Here is a 17653-nt window from a genome sequence, read left to right as displayed (position 1 = left end):
AATCATCCAACTGCTTCCTAAACTCTTCCATCTCCTTAGGACCCATACGGTACGGTGCCTTAGAGATTGGCCCCGTCCCTGGCTTCAACTCAACGGTGAAATCTATCTCCCTCTTCGGTGGCAACCCCGGAATCTCCTCTGAAAAACATCTCGCAAACTCTCCCACCACTGGTATCTCATCAATCGTCGGAATCTCTATCCGGTCATCTCTCACATGGCACAGATCAAAGGACATCCCTTCCTCGATAAGACTTCAAGGTAATAATTTCGAATCAACTTAACTTTGGGTTTGACTAGAAACCCACGATAAGACACACTAACACCCTTTGGACCTCTTAAGGACACTTTATTTTGATGACAGTCTATCTTAGCTTTATACTTTCCTAACCAATCCATCCCAACTATCATCTCAAAACCGTTAAAAGGAAACTCTTGCAAGTCTACAGGGAAATCAACTTGCCCAACTATCAAAGATACATCTCTAAACAATCTCCCACACGATACGGACTCACCCGAAGGTATGAAAACTTGCTCACTAACGATGATTCATATACTCTCAAACCCAACTGTTTAACATGACTCGAAGACACAAACGACCGAGAAGCCCCCGAATCGAACAAAACAAAGGTAGGAATACCATTAACAAGGAATGTACCGGTGATAACGTGCGCATCTTCCTCACCGCCTTCTTCTCCATCATGAATAACTTGCCATCGGTCTTCTGTCCACCTCCCGGACAAGATCTTGGCCGATGCGGTCGGCTTAGCACCCGACCCTTGATTGTTGTTGTTGTTCGTCGGTGTTTCTCGATAAGAATTACCGCCGTTGCGGTTGCCTCCACTCTGTAACTCGACTTCCCGGTTTGGCCATGATCCACCCGGCCTCATTGCTCGCGAAGCTCTGTGCGGTGTCTCGAAAGATCCTGCACTCGTGCACTCATGTATCTTGTGGCCTACACCACCACAACCATAGCAAGTCACTCCCCAACTATTACTCACACTTCCACGGCCACGCCCAAAGGAAGCCCCAAAGACTAAACCCAGGACCCGGAAGAAAATCCTTTAGACTGATTGTGGTTGCCTTTCTTGTGATTCGATTGGCCACCACCCTCGCTCTCGGACTTCCTCTTCTCACCACCCGATCTCTCCCGAGCCATCTCCACCAACCTCTCAGCTCTCCCGGCCCTCTCATAAGCTTCCTTAACATCAGTAAGGATCCCCACGGGTAACTTATCCATAATCTTGGTGGTCAATCCCCTCTCAAACCTCAATGCCAAATTCTCCTCACTCAAACCCATGTCCTCGATACCTAGACTTCTCATTGAACACTGTAGTACTCACCACGACATCTCAATCATCTTAAAACCATCAAACTCTTCTCTCAACTTACTCCTCACATGTTCCGGTACAAACTCCTTTCTCACAAATTTCCTACGAAACTCCTCCCAAGGTATAGCAGGTAAGCCTTGGTTGGTATATATTTCCTTAGCACTCACCTTCACTGAATCCCACCACTTGCCTGCTGCCTCCCTCAGATAGAACGCAGCCTGTTCCACTCTCATCTCATCAGGACAATGAACCAAGTCTAAGATGTTCTCCATCTCTCTCAGCCAACTATCAAGCAGATTAGGCTCCCCAAATCCCTTGTACTCTTTCGGGTTAAACCTCGCAATATAGAGGCTGATCTTAGAATGATCAACCTCCTTCTCCTTATTCTTATCCTTGTCCTCATTCACTCTCTTCAGGGTCTCAGTAAGAGCATCCTGGTGCTCTAACATCTTAACGATGTCATCCATGGTCATGAGCTCAGCTCTCGCATACAAAGCAGTCTTCTTGGGCGGCATCTTGAAGCTATATAAGAAAGGGTAAACATAAACACACGTACTAAACCTCAAAACACGAAAACACGCTGCCCAGAACCCACTCGATCGAGTTCCCAAACACACTCGATCGAGTAACGGGCTACTCGATCGAGTGCCCCACGTACTCGATCGAGTACCCAAACTTCAGACCCCAAACAGACCTTCTGATCTCTTACCTACTCGATCGAGTATCTAGGCTACTCGATCGAGTGACCCCCTACTCGATCGAGTACCCCTAGTTACTCGATCGAGTGCCCCAAAACTCGATTCGGACTCAAAATCGCCAAAACCCACCCGATCGAGTCGGTCCCCACTCGATCGAGTAACACTAATTCATAGAAGCTACCCGCATGTTACGTCATATGCTAACATGCTAAACTTTATAAACTACACTATATCATAATAAGCATACTACGCATCTTTTCTACTATCTACGAAACCATTTCATCATGTTACTAAATGCCACATTGTAAATCATCCAACATGTTATCATCTCATCAACAAGTTTCCTCATATCACCATTTTCTTTCACATGTTCAACTTTCTACTTCAACATCCAACAATTAACACATTCCATCACATTCGTAAACAAGTTAACCAAACACACATACGACTCGACAAACACTTCCCCCATGTGACCGGTTCAAAGTTGTAGGGCGACCCCTGCGACTTTAGGACGTCTCCCAAGCCTTTGCACTAGCTCCCACAACTTTTACCCCGGGTTCATTTTAATTGACTCCCTATGTTCATTAAGTTCATTGGTTACAGGTTTCAGGATCGTCGCTCGATACCATTTGTAACACCCCCATACTCCAAGTGCTTTACCAGGACCACTCAGGTATGAAGACATTACCATCTCGGTTACCCGAGGCAATGATAATCAAACAACAATAAAGAAACAATGTTTATTATAAATAATTTAGTGAATAGATACAATCCTCAAAACCAAACCAAAAGTACGATACATGATTTCAAACTGACTGTCTAACTGAAATGTAAATAAACTAAAGGCTACAATGGAAGACTCCTATCATCATGTCGTGGCATCCCACTATCCCAAGATTCATCTCAATACCTGCTCAATATCTGCTCACCATCCCCGAATGGATCACCGCAGTTTACAAAACAACACCGGTCGATTAATCACACAATCAATATGTATAACAATAATAAGATAAACATGAATGACCTTAACACACACACACACACACACAACCAACCAATTCCCATCATCTCAATCCCGATCGTCCACTGGACCACTTACCAAAATGGGGACCGCACCGTACCCACCAAATCCCCGCTCCACATAGTGAGCGATAACCCTGTCCATTAATGTGCACATCCCCTTCCGTGGCGGGTTCCACGAAGGGCGAAACTAGGGCGTGAAGTCACTCCCGCAAGTGACCCCACTCAGCCGAGAACGCATCTCGAGAACCATCAACAAAGAATCACAACCACAAACACAAGACAATCATTATGTCAAACAACCAAATACAACACATCACCAATATCCCATTATGGGACTAATACCGAGTAGGAAATCCTACTGAACGCACAACAATGTGATCGACGGTATCAACAAAATTTGTATCAAAAGCCTCTTCTACGTACCCTCCTCCTATCATATAACACATAGAGGCTACACATCACATACTACACACAAAAACCCCCAATCTCTAAATTAGGGTTTAACCAAATCAAGGGAAAAACAATAAAAAGGGTACATAGATCTTACCCTCGACGCAAGGAACTCAACGATACGAATAACGACACGAACTGGCCGTCTGAACTCCGGGAATTGCTAAGAATGCGATTAGGAAGATGAACTGGTTGCTTTCTCTCTTAAACAGGGATTTAGGTTTTGTAAAAGTGATTTAAAACAATGACGACGAAACTTAAATACCTTAATCGCATAATTAACAAAACCCGAGAAAATTCCCCGTAAAACCGGACACTCGATCGAGTACCCAAGGTACTCGATCGAGTACCCCCTTACTCGATCGAGTACCCCAGCTACTCGATCGAGTACCCAACAGGTCAGAAACTATTTTATTTCGCAACTTACCCTTACTCGACAGAGTAAGGCCTACTCGATAGAGTACCCCAAGACTTATAAATACGGAGTATTACACTTTGCCTTGCCTAGTGAGCCACTAGTCTCACCAGGCCCACTCTTACCGTTTCCTGACTTTTTAAACGTTGGCTTTCCTACAGTTAGGTCGCCGTGAGCCTTGCCCTTACCCTTATTCTTGTTGGAAATCATGAGAACATCTTGCTTCATGCTCCCACTCAATTTCATATCCTTCTCGGTCTGTACGAGAAGTGAGTGTAGCTCATGAGGACTTTTCTTCATGTCATTCATGTAGTAATTTGCCCTGAAAAGAGCAAAACCATCATGAAGTGAATGAAGCATACGGTCAATAACTATGCTCTCACTGATTTTGCAATCAAGTGCCTCTAATTTCTCGACATTCTCAATCATGTTAAGAATGTGTGGGCTAACCGGTTGGCCCTTCTGGAGTTCCGCATCAAAGAAGCGACATGTATGCTCATAAGTAACGATTCTCGGTGCTTTTGAGAATTCATTAGTGAGCGTGGTGAAAATCTTGTTTGCACCTTGGGCAATGAAGCGTCTTTGCAAATTGGTTTCCACTGCAAAAATGAGTACGTTCTTTATCGCACCCGCTTCCATAACGAAGTCACTATAAGCAATTCACTCGTTAGCTCTTGCATTGGGGCCTGGGTTTGGCGGTATTGGCTCAGTTAAGTACTTGAGCTTACCGTCAGCAATGGCAGCATTCCGTAATGATGCCTCCCAGTCCGCAAAGTTGGATCCGTCATTCTTCAGTCGTGTGAACTGATTCATGTGGTCCATGAAAGCTTTTAGCTAGGACTCGCGTCCAAGTGTAGCACTTGGCATAGGGATATCATTATTTCCAGCCATTTGTTGTAAGCAGTATTATCAAAATAAAACGTATTCTACACTGCGAAAAGAAGAAAAATATAATAAGCATACTCATCGTTATGATTTACGTCTAATGCAATACTGTTATAACGCGAAAACTCAAGCATTTATACAATTGACCTCCCTCGAGAATTATATAAATGATCCCAAGACTCAATTATCTGTAAATTGATAAGCCAACCTCTTGGCTAATTCTACTGTTAGAATTCTTGGTTGATAAATTTCTGTAAATTCTATCTATAGTCCATCATAATCACGAGAAACTCTTCGGATTATAATGTTGAGGTAAACTAAGTCAACACAAACTACTTACCCAACGTAGAAGGGGTCATATGGAGAGTAAGGTCCTATATGCCTACCGACGAAGAAGAGATTCATAGCTGTTTGGCCTATAAAGACTAGTCTCAATTTCAGTTTTAGAGGAAGATCCCATCAACTTTATTTTAATTCATTTTAAGTGAACTAATATCTAGCATGCGAGAATGAATAAACTAAGGTGTTGGCTTAAAATTGTGTGACATCTGTATGTCAATGAAAACTAACATCCAAACTATATGAGTCAATTTTCATGCATTTTAGTAGGTGGTTTGGTTTAGGCGGAATATGATGCACTAACTATCATGCAATGAAAAACAATAAGAATGGGAAAACGTAAAACAAAGATAAAGTTCTAGTGTGGCCTATCTACCAAAATGAACATTAATACAACTTTGGAATCCATCCTTGGACCCGAGAAGCTTGTCTTGATGTTCCATCTTGGTCCATGTAGCGGGAGTGAGCAATCCAATCTCCATCTTTAGTCTTCTCAAAATTACAATTAATAAATTACAAAATAAACCTATTTACATTCTAATTTCAAAACCATAATACTTAAAGAAAACCAAAAGGAGATACGAGATCTCAAAATTACATTAAAATTATGTTTCCATTATTACGAAAACATAATTAACTAAGGCCACACTAGGTATTACAATTTACAACCGATTGCAAAAATACGTAAATAAACCATTCAACAAAACATTCAACTAAATAAAATGCATCAACTATAAATTAAACATTCAAGACATAATTCCTTAATTATGTAGAGTAATTTATCCAAACCACCTATTTAAAATGATCAAAATTATGTGACAATTCCTCAATTACTCACAATAATTCCAATCTTAATTCACATTGACCTATAATATGAATTAATCTAACATTATTTTAAACCTCTTTAAAATAATTTGGGTATCTAAAATTTGTGAACCTTTTCACAATAAATAATCATACATTATAAATTTAATGTATAATCAATATTGGCCAAAAACTAACAAAAACCGAACCCTTTTTTTTTTTACAGCCCACGACATAAAAAAAAACGGAAAAACAGAATTTTTTTTTTCTCTCGACATTTTGCACAAAAAAAACAAAAACAGTTTTTTTTTCTTTTACTCGGCATTATGCCCTAAATAACAAAAAAACAGTTTTTTTTTTCTTTTCAAGAAAAACAACCCTTTTATAATGAACAAATTTGTTTAATGTTGCTACTAGAACAAGGTTGGCATAATCATCAACATTTAAATTAATGAATCATGATCTTTAAACAACAATTTAACATCATGTGAGCCAAAAACTATATAGCAAAAGCAAATAATCGTCATTAATAAAAAACAATTTCCATTTACATTTCAATTTAATTCCAATTAAATTAAAACATCTACAAATTTATCATATTATCATCTTAACTTATTAAAACAACAATATCAATAAATCAAAATGGAAATGAGGCATCAAAAATCAAAAACATCTCGGCTGAAAAAAATTTGCTCTCGGCAAAAAAAAATTGTTCTCGGCCGAATTTTTTTTTCTTAAATTGTTTTTGTTTAAATCCATTTATGAAAATCATATAAAATAATTTCGTGGCCTATGCTCTGATACCACTTGTGGGAAATATCGGTATACTTCCTCTATAAAAATTCGGATTATAACGAAATTATAATTATGAAAAACGAGTCATAAATGAAATTACATAAACAAAAAGTATAGAGATTATGAATCAACCTTTGGTCCTAGCAATATGGCCTAAGAACAATATCGAAATCGATATTCTCCTAATTGTTGCACCCAAAATGCTATGAGAAATGCCCTTGTTCTTGCTAGAATAGATCCCCAAAATTGTTAATTAATTTTTAGGGTTTTTGTGTGAGTGATGAGAGAATTAGGTCAAAAGAATTGAGAGAAAAATGATCTCCTCTCCTCTCCTTTTACCGTCCAAATGAGAGTGATTAGAGGAAGATATTTTCTTCCTCTTTTTACTCTTATTTCGGTTTTCACCAACCACAAGAATAAGGAGAAAAATATCTTCTTATTTTAGGTTGGTTTTCAAAATGTATAAATGTGTATTTTATTTCAATTGTCATATTTATGTCGACATGTATTAATAAGTCTACACACAACAGTTTGTAGTCGATTTATTAATACCGGTCTGTCAACATTTTATTATGACAATTCCGCATAATATATACATTAACTATAAATATAACATATTTATAATTCGCTAATTAAATAATCGTCTTATCATCACATTGACTAACTGTTTAGTCAAATACATAGACTAACCTTTTAGTCAGGCATCAATGTGATTATATTTTCATATAATCACATCTCTCAAACACATCCTTTAGGTGTGACTTTTAGGGACCAGTTGATCACCGCCATCAGTATGATAATAACGTCAAACTTCTAGCAAGTCAACCGTTATTAAGTAAACGTTAATCAACTGATAAAATACGAAGTATACCCTTGTAAAACTATAAGAGATTTATATATGTTATCACACTAACTGTGGAGGACACAAGCTCCAACAGTGACCTCAAGATTACGGTGTTGCGGAGCATTTCGATTGTGTAGAAGTACAGTTGCAAACGCATTGTACAGCAGTATTTTTCAAACATGAGAACAATGAGATGATTGCAGTGTTAAACAACCCAAACACCCAGATGTTAACCTGTCATCTAAATGGCCAAACAACAAGAAACTTCCTGTGATCAAGCATATCCAACTTAGCTTCTTTTAGATAAATATTATCCCTCTATATCTTGGAAAAATCAACAATCTTTCGATAAGAAAAACATTAGGAACATTTCTCATTCCGGAAATCATGTAGTCTCCTCTTAACATCATGGTGTAATCACCTCTGTTAGGCTCACCACCTTACCTCTGCATTGGGAAAACCGTGTGTTAACTCTGAGCATGGTGTTAAGTATCGGTTTTAATCTTGATCCCGGAATCAGCCGTTGCCGCTTGAGCTCAGATCTCAATTGTGCGCGGCAGCTACAGCCTCAAAACCGGTCGCATTAATCTTTAGTACCTTTACAGCGTGGTTAAGATGCAGCGTCGAGACCTAGATCTAGGATTCTGGATTGTGCAATGCTGAAACAATGTGAAACTGTGTCACTTGTAAGAATTGTATTAAAAATGTCGTCTTCATCTTCATATCAGCCGTCACAGTCTGGGCTCGATCGTTGCACCCTAATGCGGCCGATCGTGGCTCCAAATTGAGGACGTGTTAACCTCCAAAACCTTTACAAAGCGGTCGCAATGCGTTGCTGGGGCCCAGCTTCAACATCCTAGACAGGTGCAATGATGCACATGAAACGCATTTTGAATGTGAATTAGTCGATATCATTTTGGCACCTGAGGAATGCCCAAATGATGTCACACATATGAAAAGGCAAAACTCACGTACAAGATTCCATTTCTTTCTCATCTGTGCCTCCAAATCAAGCCTAGTATACCATTCCAAATGCTTTTGCCAAACTTGGTAAAACTGGATTCTAACGAATTCGCAACTTCCCTGGCAAGTAAAAACACACAAATCAAATCTTGAATTGGTTGAAAGTCAGTCGAGATCAATTCCACTATTACCAATGACAATTTCAGTTGAGATCATTATGCTAGGTTGAACATACATCACAGTAACCCAATTAAACTAATATAACAGTGAACTTCAGAAAGAAATACACAGATAAAAAGACAATTAAGCATTTAAAGTCAGTCACATTGAGTCTGTTGAACGAATATCAGTAGCGTCAAATTTGATATCTTGATGAATGATAAGAGTCGATTCCAAATCAAATTATGAAGTCAATCAAACACAACTTGAATGTAGATTCATGTTTTTGCCCAATATTGAACTCAATGTAAATCATCAATTATTCAAAACTTGAAGTTATTTTCAGATGGGATAAAAAACTAATCAATCAACTATCCCTTTTACTGTCATTAAATCATCACACCATGCAAATACTGCAGTCAGATGATTAGTTGGTTACAGCCTACAGGTTACAGTAAGTGTTATTTTTACTGTATCTGGTTCCTACAAACAGAAAAGGTACATGATAATCTTACACAAACAGACCCCCCCTGAGCACTTAGTACCAACGAGTAAGGGGTTGATCTAGTCTACTGCCTACCCAGAGGCCTCGAGTTCGAGTCCTGGGAATGCAACAACGTTAAAACTTAGGAGGTAGATTTTATTAACGTTCCTGTGGTCCTAAATGGCTCGAATACGAACTATACCAAAAGAGGTAAACCAAAAAGAAAATATTACACAAACATACCTATATATACACTAGGTAGCACGGACACTCCTCCTAACTAGCCGTCCAGTGTCCGACACAGTGTCGGACACCCGACACTCGTCGGACACACGCCTAAAAATGTTATAGTTTAGACGAGGAATAAATTGTCAAAAGAGATTGATTAGAAGATTGGTTTGGGTGAGAAATGAGAATTAGTTATAGTTAAGGTCGAATTTTACCTCCAGTTACCTAAATTTAGTATCAAATACATTAAATTTAGAATCAAACACATTTCAAAAATAAAATCATACGTTATTTATAACCATAAAATATGTTTTTTTATTAAATTTAAATAGCGTGTCCCGTGTCCTAAATTTAATGGGAAGCCGTATCACGTGTTCGTGTCGTGTCCGTGTCCGTGTCCGTTTTGGTGCTACCTAGTATATACACCCCTATCCCTGTCTAGTCTTCTCAAGGAGTAGGGGTCTCAGATCATACGAAATCCTATAAATTGCCTAGAATCACTTAGTTGCGTATCATTTCAAGCGAGATCTGTAAACCTGAAAAATAAATCATACCTCCAGCTGCACAAAAACAGGTTAAAGAGATGATACTTGATGATAAACTACGCATCCAATGTGTCAGCTGTGAGCTTTGTTTTAAGGAAGATGTATTGGGTGAGTGTAAGCATATCAACGGGATCCTAACACCAGTAAGTGAATGTACAGAAGAGGAAATGCCTGTCAAGTCCAAGAGCTCTTTCACGCACTCTGTCATCAATATGACCGGGATGCTCATAGGTAAATTTTTATCACCTCAGTGTTAAACAATTTCTAGTCTTGTATCACACTCTAACTGTAGAGTTTTGTTCTTATGTTTATGACAGGCTTAGGACAACTATCTAATTCGTATGGCTTGGAAACTGGAGGTTGGCTTTCTGCATTCTTACTTGTGGGACTCGGAGTGATTTGCGCCTATAGTGCATGCTTACTAGGTAAATGCCTTGAGAATAATCCTGAGCTGAGAAGCTACAGTGACATTGGACAGCGAGCATTTGGATCAAGAGGAAAAGTCATAGCAACAACATTTATATACATAGAAATTTTTATGGGACTTGTGTCCTACACAATTTCCCTTCACGATAATTTGAATATGGTGTCCATGGATATACCCTTTGAGGTGACTGTGATTGATAAATCAAAGTTACTAACCGTACTAGCAGTTGTGGTGACACTTCCAAGTCTATGGCTCAGGAACCTTAACTCTATAGCTTTCCTATCAACAGGCGGCATCATCATGTCAATGGTCATTTTTGTTACGGTGGCAAGTACAGCAATATTTGGAGTTGTAAAAGCAAATCACAGTATACCTGTTCTTCACCTAAACAAAATTCCTCAGGTATCTGGTCTTTATGTCTTCAGTTATGCAGGCCATGTAGTTTTCCCTGACATCTACAAAGCCATGAAGGATCCTGCCAGATACACAAAGGTAAATCTTTTCAAATGATATTCAATAAACAGTACTGTAAGAAGTTCACTGCAGTTACAAAAACATTTCCATGAATGAACATCTTTGCACGAATACATAGGAATTTAGTAAGATGAGGAAGGAAATGCAAGTTGATGAAAAATGTGGATGGAAATGCAAGCGGATGCAAGATGTGGGTTCACAAACCTTATTGACCATAAATAGCATATAAAACAGAAAATTTTCACAATAGGAAGATTAATCATCGATACCCGAAATGGAAACCAGGAAGTGCAGTCATGGACATGGAGATTACTTGTTTGTCAGCACTGATATTGTTCCTTGCTCTTTTTTCACAGGTAGCTATTGTGAGCTTCACAGCAGTCATATCATCTTATACAGCACTCGCCTTCATTGGTGCTAAAATGTTCGGCCCCAGCATCAACTCTCAGATCACCCTCAGCATGCCTCACGATCTCATACCCACAAAAATAGCTTTGGCAGCAACAGTGATAACCCCTATGACCAAATACGCACTTCAATTTGCGCCATTTGCCATACAGTTAGAACGTAACCTTCCATCTACCATGAAGTCAAGAACAAAAATGGTTATAAGGAGCAGTATAGGGTCAATAATTCTTGTAGCTATACTGGCTCTTGCTCTTTCAGTACCATACTTCCAGTATGTCCTCAACCTCACGGGCTCATTAGTTAGCATCACAATATGCATCATTTTCCCTTGCACCTTCTACACCAAGATCCGTCTCACTGAAATATCTAAGACTCTCTTGTTTGTCAATGCTACTATCGTTGTAATTGGGTCCATTTTGAGTATATCGGGAACAATCTCATCTTCGAAGTCACTCATCAAAGCCATAAAAACAGCTTCTCACCCATAATCAAAATGCATTCTTCTTCTAGCACCCTCTAAGCATTTAAGAGCCAAAACGTGCACAATCTTCCTTCTAGAGTGTCACACATAGCATGCTGGATCAGTGTATTCTTGTAGGAGCCATTCAGTATTAGTCTCTAAACTTCAGCGGGACTTACAGTTATGGAATCCAAATGGAAACATTTGTCATAGCTGCAAACATACTCTTTGCACAGTATTGTATAAGCAATTCAGCAATGTACTTCAATATATTCAATTTTTCTTCAGAATAATAACAGTAAAAACAATTGCATTGGGAATGTATGTGTACTATCAATTGTAGTAACCTAGCAAAAACTGGGAAGAAAGATGCATATATGTTAGCAACTTCGGAGTTAAAGGGCAGAATATATGAGCTCATATGATAGTGTGGCCGAGATATATGGATTTCGAGTCATTCTTCAAAATTTAAAAGGTCAAAGCAAAAATCACATTTAAGGTTATGAGGGTGAACAAAAAATTTCCAGTATAGTACCATTCAAAAATTAGGAAGCAGGAGAAGTCCAATGCACATGAGCAAAAAACACCGACTTATTGAAGCTTACTTCAAAGTTTAGACTCTGAGGTCTATTATCAGAACTCGGGAGATACCATCTTGCTACTCTTCTAGTTACCCATCTCTTGTTTTCATCTCAAGTAATTCTCTGCTGGAAGACATTGCAGATTAACAGAACCTGATAAACCATAGATCACATAAAGCCTACTATTTTTTTTTTTTTTTTTTGAAACCCAACTGGGTACATGCATTAATTCGAAATAATCAGCCGATCAACAAGCTCAGGTAGCTTATCAACCCAAACAATCCTACCAGACCCTACCGGCGCTACATGTGCTAACTCATGAGCCACCGAATTGTTCCGCCTACTCGTAAAAGACCAAGAAACAGAATTGAAAGAATTACACAATTGTAAAATATCGTTAATAATAAAAGAAAACAAACTACGGCCCTTCTTGCGTTGTCTCAAAGCTTCGATCACTTGCGAGCAGTCACTTTCCACCACGATTTGGTCATGACCCTTCTCCACCGCGAGCTCTAGTCCTTCCAAGATTGCAGCTGCTTCCGCCACATGTACCTCCCAAACTTCCCTCCGACTATGCGCCATGCCCCAAAGCACCTTCCCTCCACTGTCACGGCATACAGCTCCAATGCCCACACCCACGCCATCCTTCACCCCCGCGTCGACATTTAGCTTCACCCATCCCGTATCAGGACCTTTCCAACCACCCCCCGACATCCCATCAACCAGTTGCTGCCCGCCACCCCTCATAGCCCGCACCATGAACTCCCCTTCCATCTCCTCCACAACCCGTTGTACTCTTTTCACCACCTCAGCCACCTCAACCCGTCCTCCCTCAAAAACCACTCTATTCCTCGCCTCCCATACCGCCCAACAGACTACCATCATCAACCCGTACTCCCTCTTCCCCAATTCGCGCCAACACCCCTCCACCCAATCTCGCACCGTACTAGCTCCCCATCCCTCTTCGCCCAGCAGCTCTACCTCCTCCCACACACCCCTTGTTACCCCGCAATCCCGAAACAAATGAAGACCCGACTCGACATGACACTGACACAACGGACACAAGACATCATCATGACCGACTCGATTATGTAAATTTACCTTTGTAGCTAGAGCGTCGTTGCACAATTGCCAAAAGAATAGCTTGATCCGGGGCCACACTTGGACCTTCCACAAATTATTCCAAAGCCATTTGCTCTTCTCCCAATTCGAAGTCTCCATAGTCTCCACATCCTCCCCTACAAGCAGCTTATATGCCGAACGAACAGTGTATTCGCCATCCCGTTCCAAGCTCCAATACCACGAATCCTCATGCCCCTGCCGACCCAGCCGGATATTAGAAACTCGCTCCTGCTCAAAAGGCAACAAACACTCCGCCAATTTTTCCATATTCCACGCACTCCCATCACCCGTCATCAGCTCCGCCACCCTCATCTCCTCCCTTCCTTCAATCCGCGGTGAAAGGACCTTCCCAGTCTGAGTGCCTCCTATCCACGCATCCCTCCACACCATAGTACCTTGCCCATTGCCAATACACCATCGCAAGCCTCGAATCACCACATCCCGAGCTCCTAAAATCCCACGCCACGTATAGCTCGGATTATTGCCACACCCCGCAGCTAAAAAATCACCCTCCCCATAATACTTACCACGCATAACCCGAGCCCACAAGGACTCTGGTTCCATCAGCAACCGCCAAGCTTGCTTCCCCAAAAGAGCCCTGTTCGAAGCATTGAAATCCCGAAAACCCATACCCCCCATGCATTTCGGTGTACACATACGTTTCCACGACACCCAAGAGATTTTCTTCTTCTTACCCTCCTCTTGACCCCACCAAAACCTCGACACAATCGCTCTAAGTTCATCACAAAAAGAAGCAGGGAGATAAAGCCTACTATTTTAAGTACCCAGCAAATATAGATATATGACCAAGTAAAGATAAACTCAGTAGTAGGTATTTTCAATCAGATATTGTAAGGTGCCCCAGAAATCAGACCACGCTCTTCGCTTGCAATTTTAAGTTCTAACTATGTGTGTCTTCTACATTATGTCAATATGTACTTACCTTCACTTTTTCTAATCCAGCCACTAATTTGCTTGCATGATTTGGATTATAGTAATGCTAAAACAGAGGTATACAGGCCATACCTGAATAATACTTGAATAAAAACATTAAAGATCCAGGCATCCAGCCATTGAAATTATTTTTCTCTTTTTTGGGTCTAATTGTACAAATTTACAGTATTCCGGATCTGGTAGCATAACAAGAAGATGCTTACTAGGACCAGATTGACAAAACTGTATCCCTTTGAATATAAGACTTATAAGTTACCAAGAGTTGAGAGTGCATGTTAGAATTCAACATTGTACTCGGTTTTTGGGCCTGAAAGAGGTGGCACAAATGCTACAAGGTAAGACATGACGTATTTACAGCTTGATCTCTGTCCACTGAGACTTTCTCTGCCACTCCCAAACTTGGTCAGAGAGATGGATGACACGCCCCACACAGGTCAACTTTTGTTGGAAATAAGCCGTTATGCTACCAATGGAGCCGAAAACTGGCAGACTGCATCAGCGGATGAGCAAAGTAAGCACCCAGAGTCACTGCAGTAACTGCTAAATACGGCAGCCTGATAAATTCTTTGTAATAATCTTTGGGTAGACTTTGACGTCCATCAAGTATAGCAGCAAATGGGATGATGCTTGTACGATTCTTTACAATCTGAAAAGCTTCACCATATCTTAAAGCCAACCTTCTATCCCCATTCCATACACCAAATAGATGGTGCCCAATCAAACCAATGGAGGCAGCAACTGCCACAGAGTTTCCTATCCAAAGTGTATGAGCCAGACACCAGATAACCTGCCCAACCATCTGGATAGATGTATTTCATCAGGGTCCCATACGAAAATCCAACAAAAAATGAAGCTCATACTATGCAAATTAAATTTTATAAGAAAAAGGAGAGTTCAACACTCAGAAAATAGGCAAGCGGATCTTGATGGAAGTATATTATTTTTTGGAAAACCCCGATAAACAAACCATCTACAGCAAGCAGGCTATTTAATTATGTGTTCTATGATGGGGATCTAGCAATATCTATTACGGAGTATCAATTAGTTCTTACATAAATTGATGACCAGAATTGTAGGAGACCGATACAATAAAAAAGAAACAATGATACTGGCATACTGCACATAATAAGCATATGCGACTAGATAAAGGATAAACACCTGCGGATGGCGAGTAATTCTGATTATTCCCGTTTCCCAGAGGTGCATTTTGGGTTTGTCGACAGCTGCAACTTCTAGCAAATTAAAGGTTGATGGATACAGAAAAAGGAATGAAATGAAATTAGATAACCATAGAAACTGATGGATTCCAGGAACACTCTGAAGCTGCCATAATTGTAGGCCATCATATCTGTGATTAATAAAATAGACCTGAAAAGATAAACAGTCAGCATTCAGCAGATGTATGACTTGTAAACTAACCTATTGATCAAGTGAGCAACAAAAGAATTGTCTGATTCATAACAGGCGGAACATACTACATTTCATGCGGAAAAATAAAGGTTAAGATAACGTGACAAACAAAGCAAACAACATGAACTAAAATAGCCAACTCATACCACGGTGCTGACAGCCAAAGGCAGCGACACTCCAGCAAATAGAACCCTGAAAGCACGTTCCCCTATAATTTTTTCACCGACATTCCTAAAACTAGCCAATCCACTATGAACAGCAGCAAATATGATTGTAAGAGTCAGCATCACAACCTGTATAAGATGATTCCAATGTCAGATACTCATCATGAGTAAGCAGCCACATATACAATTAAAGCATTTGAATTTGATTCTCAATAAAGGCAATAAGGCATCTTGTGGCACCGGTCATATATGCTATATTTATCACAAACCATCAATAAATTCCCATATTTTCATGTTCATAATGCACATATATAATCATATAATCCTAGTTCCTCTCTTCTGAGGCTGTCTTACACTAACATTATGTAAAACGGATCCACATATTAGAAAGTCATAGCCATATTAATTTAAACGGAAAACAAAAACTGAAAAAGCGGATACAAAAACCCGTTTTACGAAAACTATTATGTAAGACGATCTTATACGAGAATTTGTGTAGTGCAAAAAACTGAAACTATCGATTCAGTTGAATTAAAATAAAAAACTCAGGGAAAAGGAAATATAACCTCAGGACTATCAAAAACACTCTCGAGAGCATCAATGAAAGACTTGCCAAACCCAGTAGAATTATCAATCCAAATATAATTAAGCGCAAACAACACAACTCCTAAAATCACACTGAAGTAAACCCAAGAAATTATCTTTTGATTACTAAGCTCAAACGCAGCAGAATCTTCTCCAACAATGAGTTTATTATTATCGGTATCGTCTTCGGAATCTCCAATTGAAGTACGGGCGATTAATCTATGGCGGAATTGAGAGGTTTTGGGGGTGAAATTGAGATTTTTGAGGGTTGAGGTCCTGAATTTTGGGGAATTGGGGGAGTTGGGGAAGAGTGGGGAGAGAGAAAGTGGGGATTTGGGGATTAGGGTTTTGTTAGGGTTTGGGAATTTGGTGGTGAAGGTGGATGTTGATAGTAAGATTGAGGACGCCATTGTTGGAACTATGGAAGTTTGGCACTGGCAGGTGGAGAGTGAGGGATGACTAGAGAAAAGACAAAGCAGATTTTTGGTTTTTTTTTTTTTTTTTTTTTTTTTTTTTTTTTTCAAAAAACCCATAGGGATTAACTAACTAGCAAATAAGTCCGCCTCCCCGGAGATACAATGTTTGGAGGAAACGACTCTTCCCATCTACGATGACATGTAAATCAAGGAGTCACATATGCAACCTTATTGAAATTTATACGAACAAACAAAAACGAGACCCATAAGTCAAAACGATTACATAGCTTAAAAATATCGTCATAAATAAAAAAAATATCCCTTCTACCAACTTTGTGCAAATCTTCTATCACAATAGAACAATCACCTTCGACGACCACGACTTCCTTAACTCCCGCGTCCCAAGCTTCTTGTAGACCATGCAAGATTGTCATAGCTTCCGCCATCGTAGGATCCCACGACCCCTCCTCCTACACCGTAACGCCCCACTTTATATGCCTATCCGTGTCTCTGCACACAACTTCCCAACCGACGTCCACTCCCTCAAAAATCCCCTCATCAACATTAATTTTCTTCACCCCTAACCCCATCTTCCTCCACTCTTCCACCCTATCCTCCCTCGCACTTGCCTCTCCAATGTTCCCTTACTCCCTCATCTCTGCTAAGAGTTCTCGTGTCCTCTTCACCACTAA

The 17653-nt window shown here is 40.0% G+C and overlaps 2 protein-coding genes and 1 long non-coding RNA gene across 4 annotated transcripts; 1 reads left to right on the top strand and 2 right to left on the bottom strand.

Moving 5' to 3' along the window:
- Window positions 1-7675: 7675 nt before the first annotated feature.
- On the bottom strand, window positions 7676-11282 carry LOC141657386 (uncharacterized). Of its 2 annotated transcripts, none has more exons than XR_012548746.1 (5): window positions 11175-11282; window positions 10761-10862; window positions 10603-10666; window positions 8557-8664; window positions 7676-8437 (listed from the first exon to the last, which is right to left on the bottom strand). It is a non-coding gene; the product is annotated as an uncharacterized LOC141657386 (long non-coding RNA). The 2 variants fall into 2 exon arrangements; XR_012548745.1 differs by having other exon boundaries at window positions 11131-11228.
- LOC141657384 (amino acid transporter AVT1H) lies at window positions 9782-12044 on the top strand. Its single transcript, XM_074464608.1, has 3 exons — window positions 9782-10191; window positions 10278-10879; window positions 11218-12044. The coding sequence occupies exons 1-3, from the start codon at window positions 9999-10001 to the stop codon at window positions 11755-11757; spliced, it is 1335 nt and encodes a 444-aa protein (XP_074320709.1). The 5' UTR covers window positions 9782-9998; the 3' UTR covers window positions 11758-12044.
- A 2411-nt stretch (window positions 12045-14455) lies between these two features.
- LOC141657385 (15-cis-zeta-carotene isomerase, chloroplastic) lies at window positions 14456-17061 on the bottom strand. The gene is made up of 4 exons (XM_074464609.1): window positions 16527-17061; window positions 15943-16089; window positions 15545-15754; window positions 14456-15185 (listed from the first exon to the last, which is right to left on the bottom strand). Exons 1-4 carry the CDS (start codon window positions 16953-16955, stop codon window positions 14850-14852), a joined length of 1122 nt encoding a protein of 373 aa, XP_074320710.1. The 5' UTR covers window positions 16956-17061; the 3' UTR covers window positions 14456-14849.
- Between the last annotated feature and the right edge of the window lie 592 nt (window positions 17062-17653).

The sequence above is a fragment of the Silene latifolia genome, chromosome 5, assembly GCF_048544455.1.
Source record: "Silene latifolia isolate original U9 population chromosome 5, ASM4854445v1, whole genome shotgun sequence".
NCBI lineage: Eukaryota > Viridiplantae > Streptophyta > Magnoliopsida > Caryophyllales > Caryophyllaceae > Silene > Silene latifolia.
This window is presented reverse-complemented; position numbering and strand designations above follow the sequence as displayed.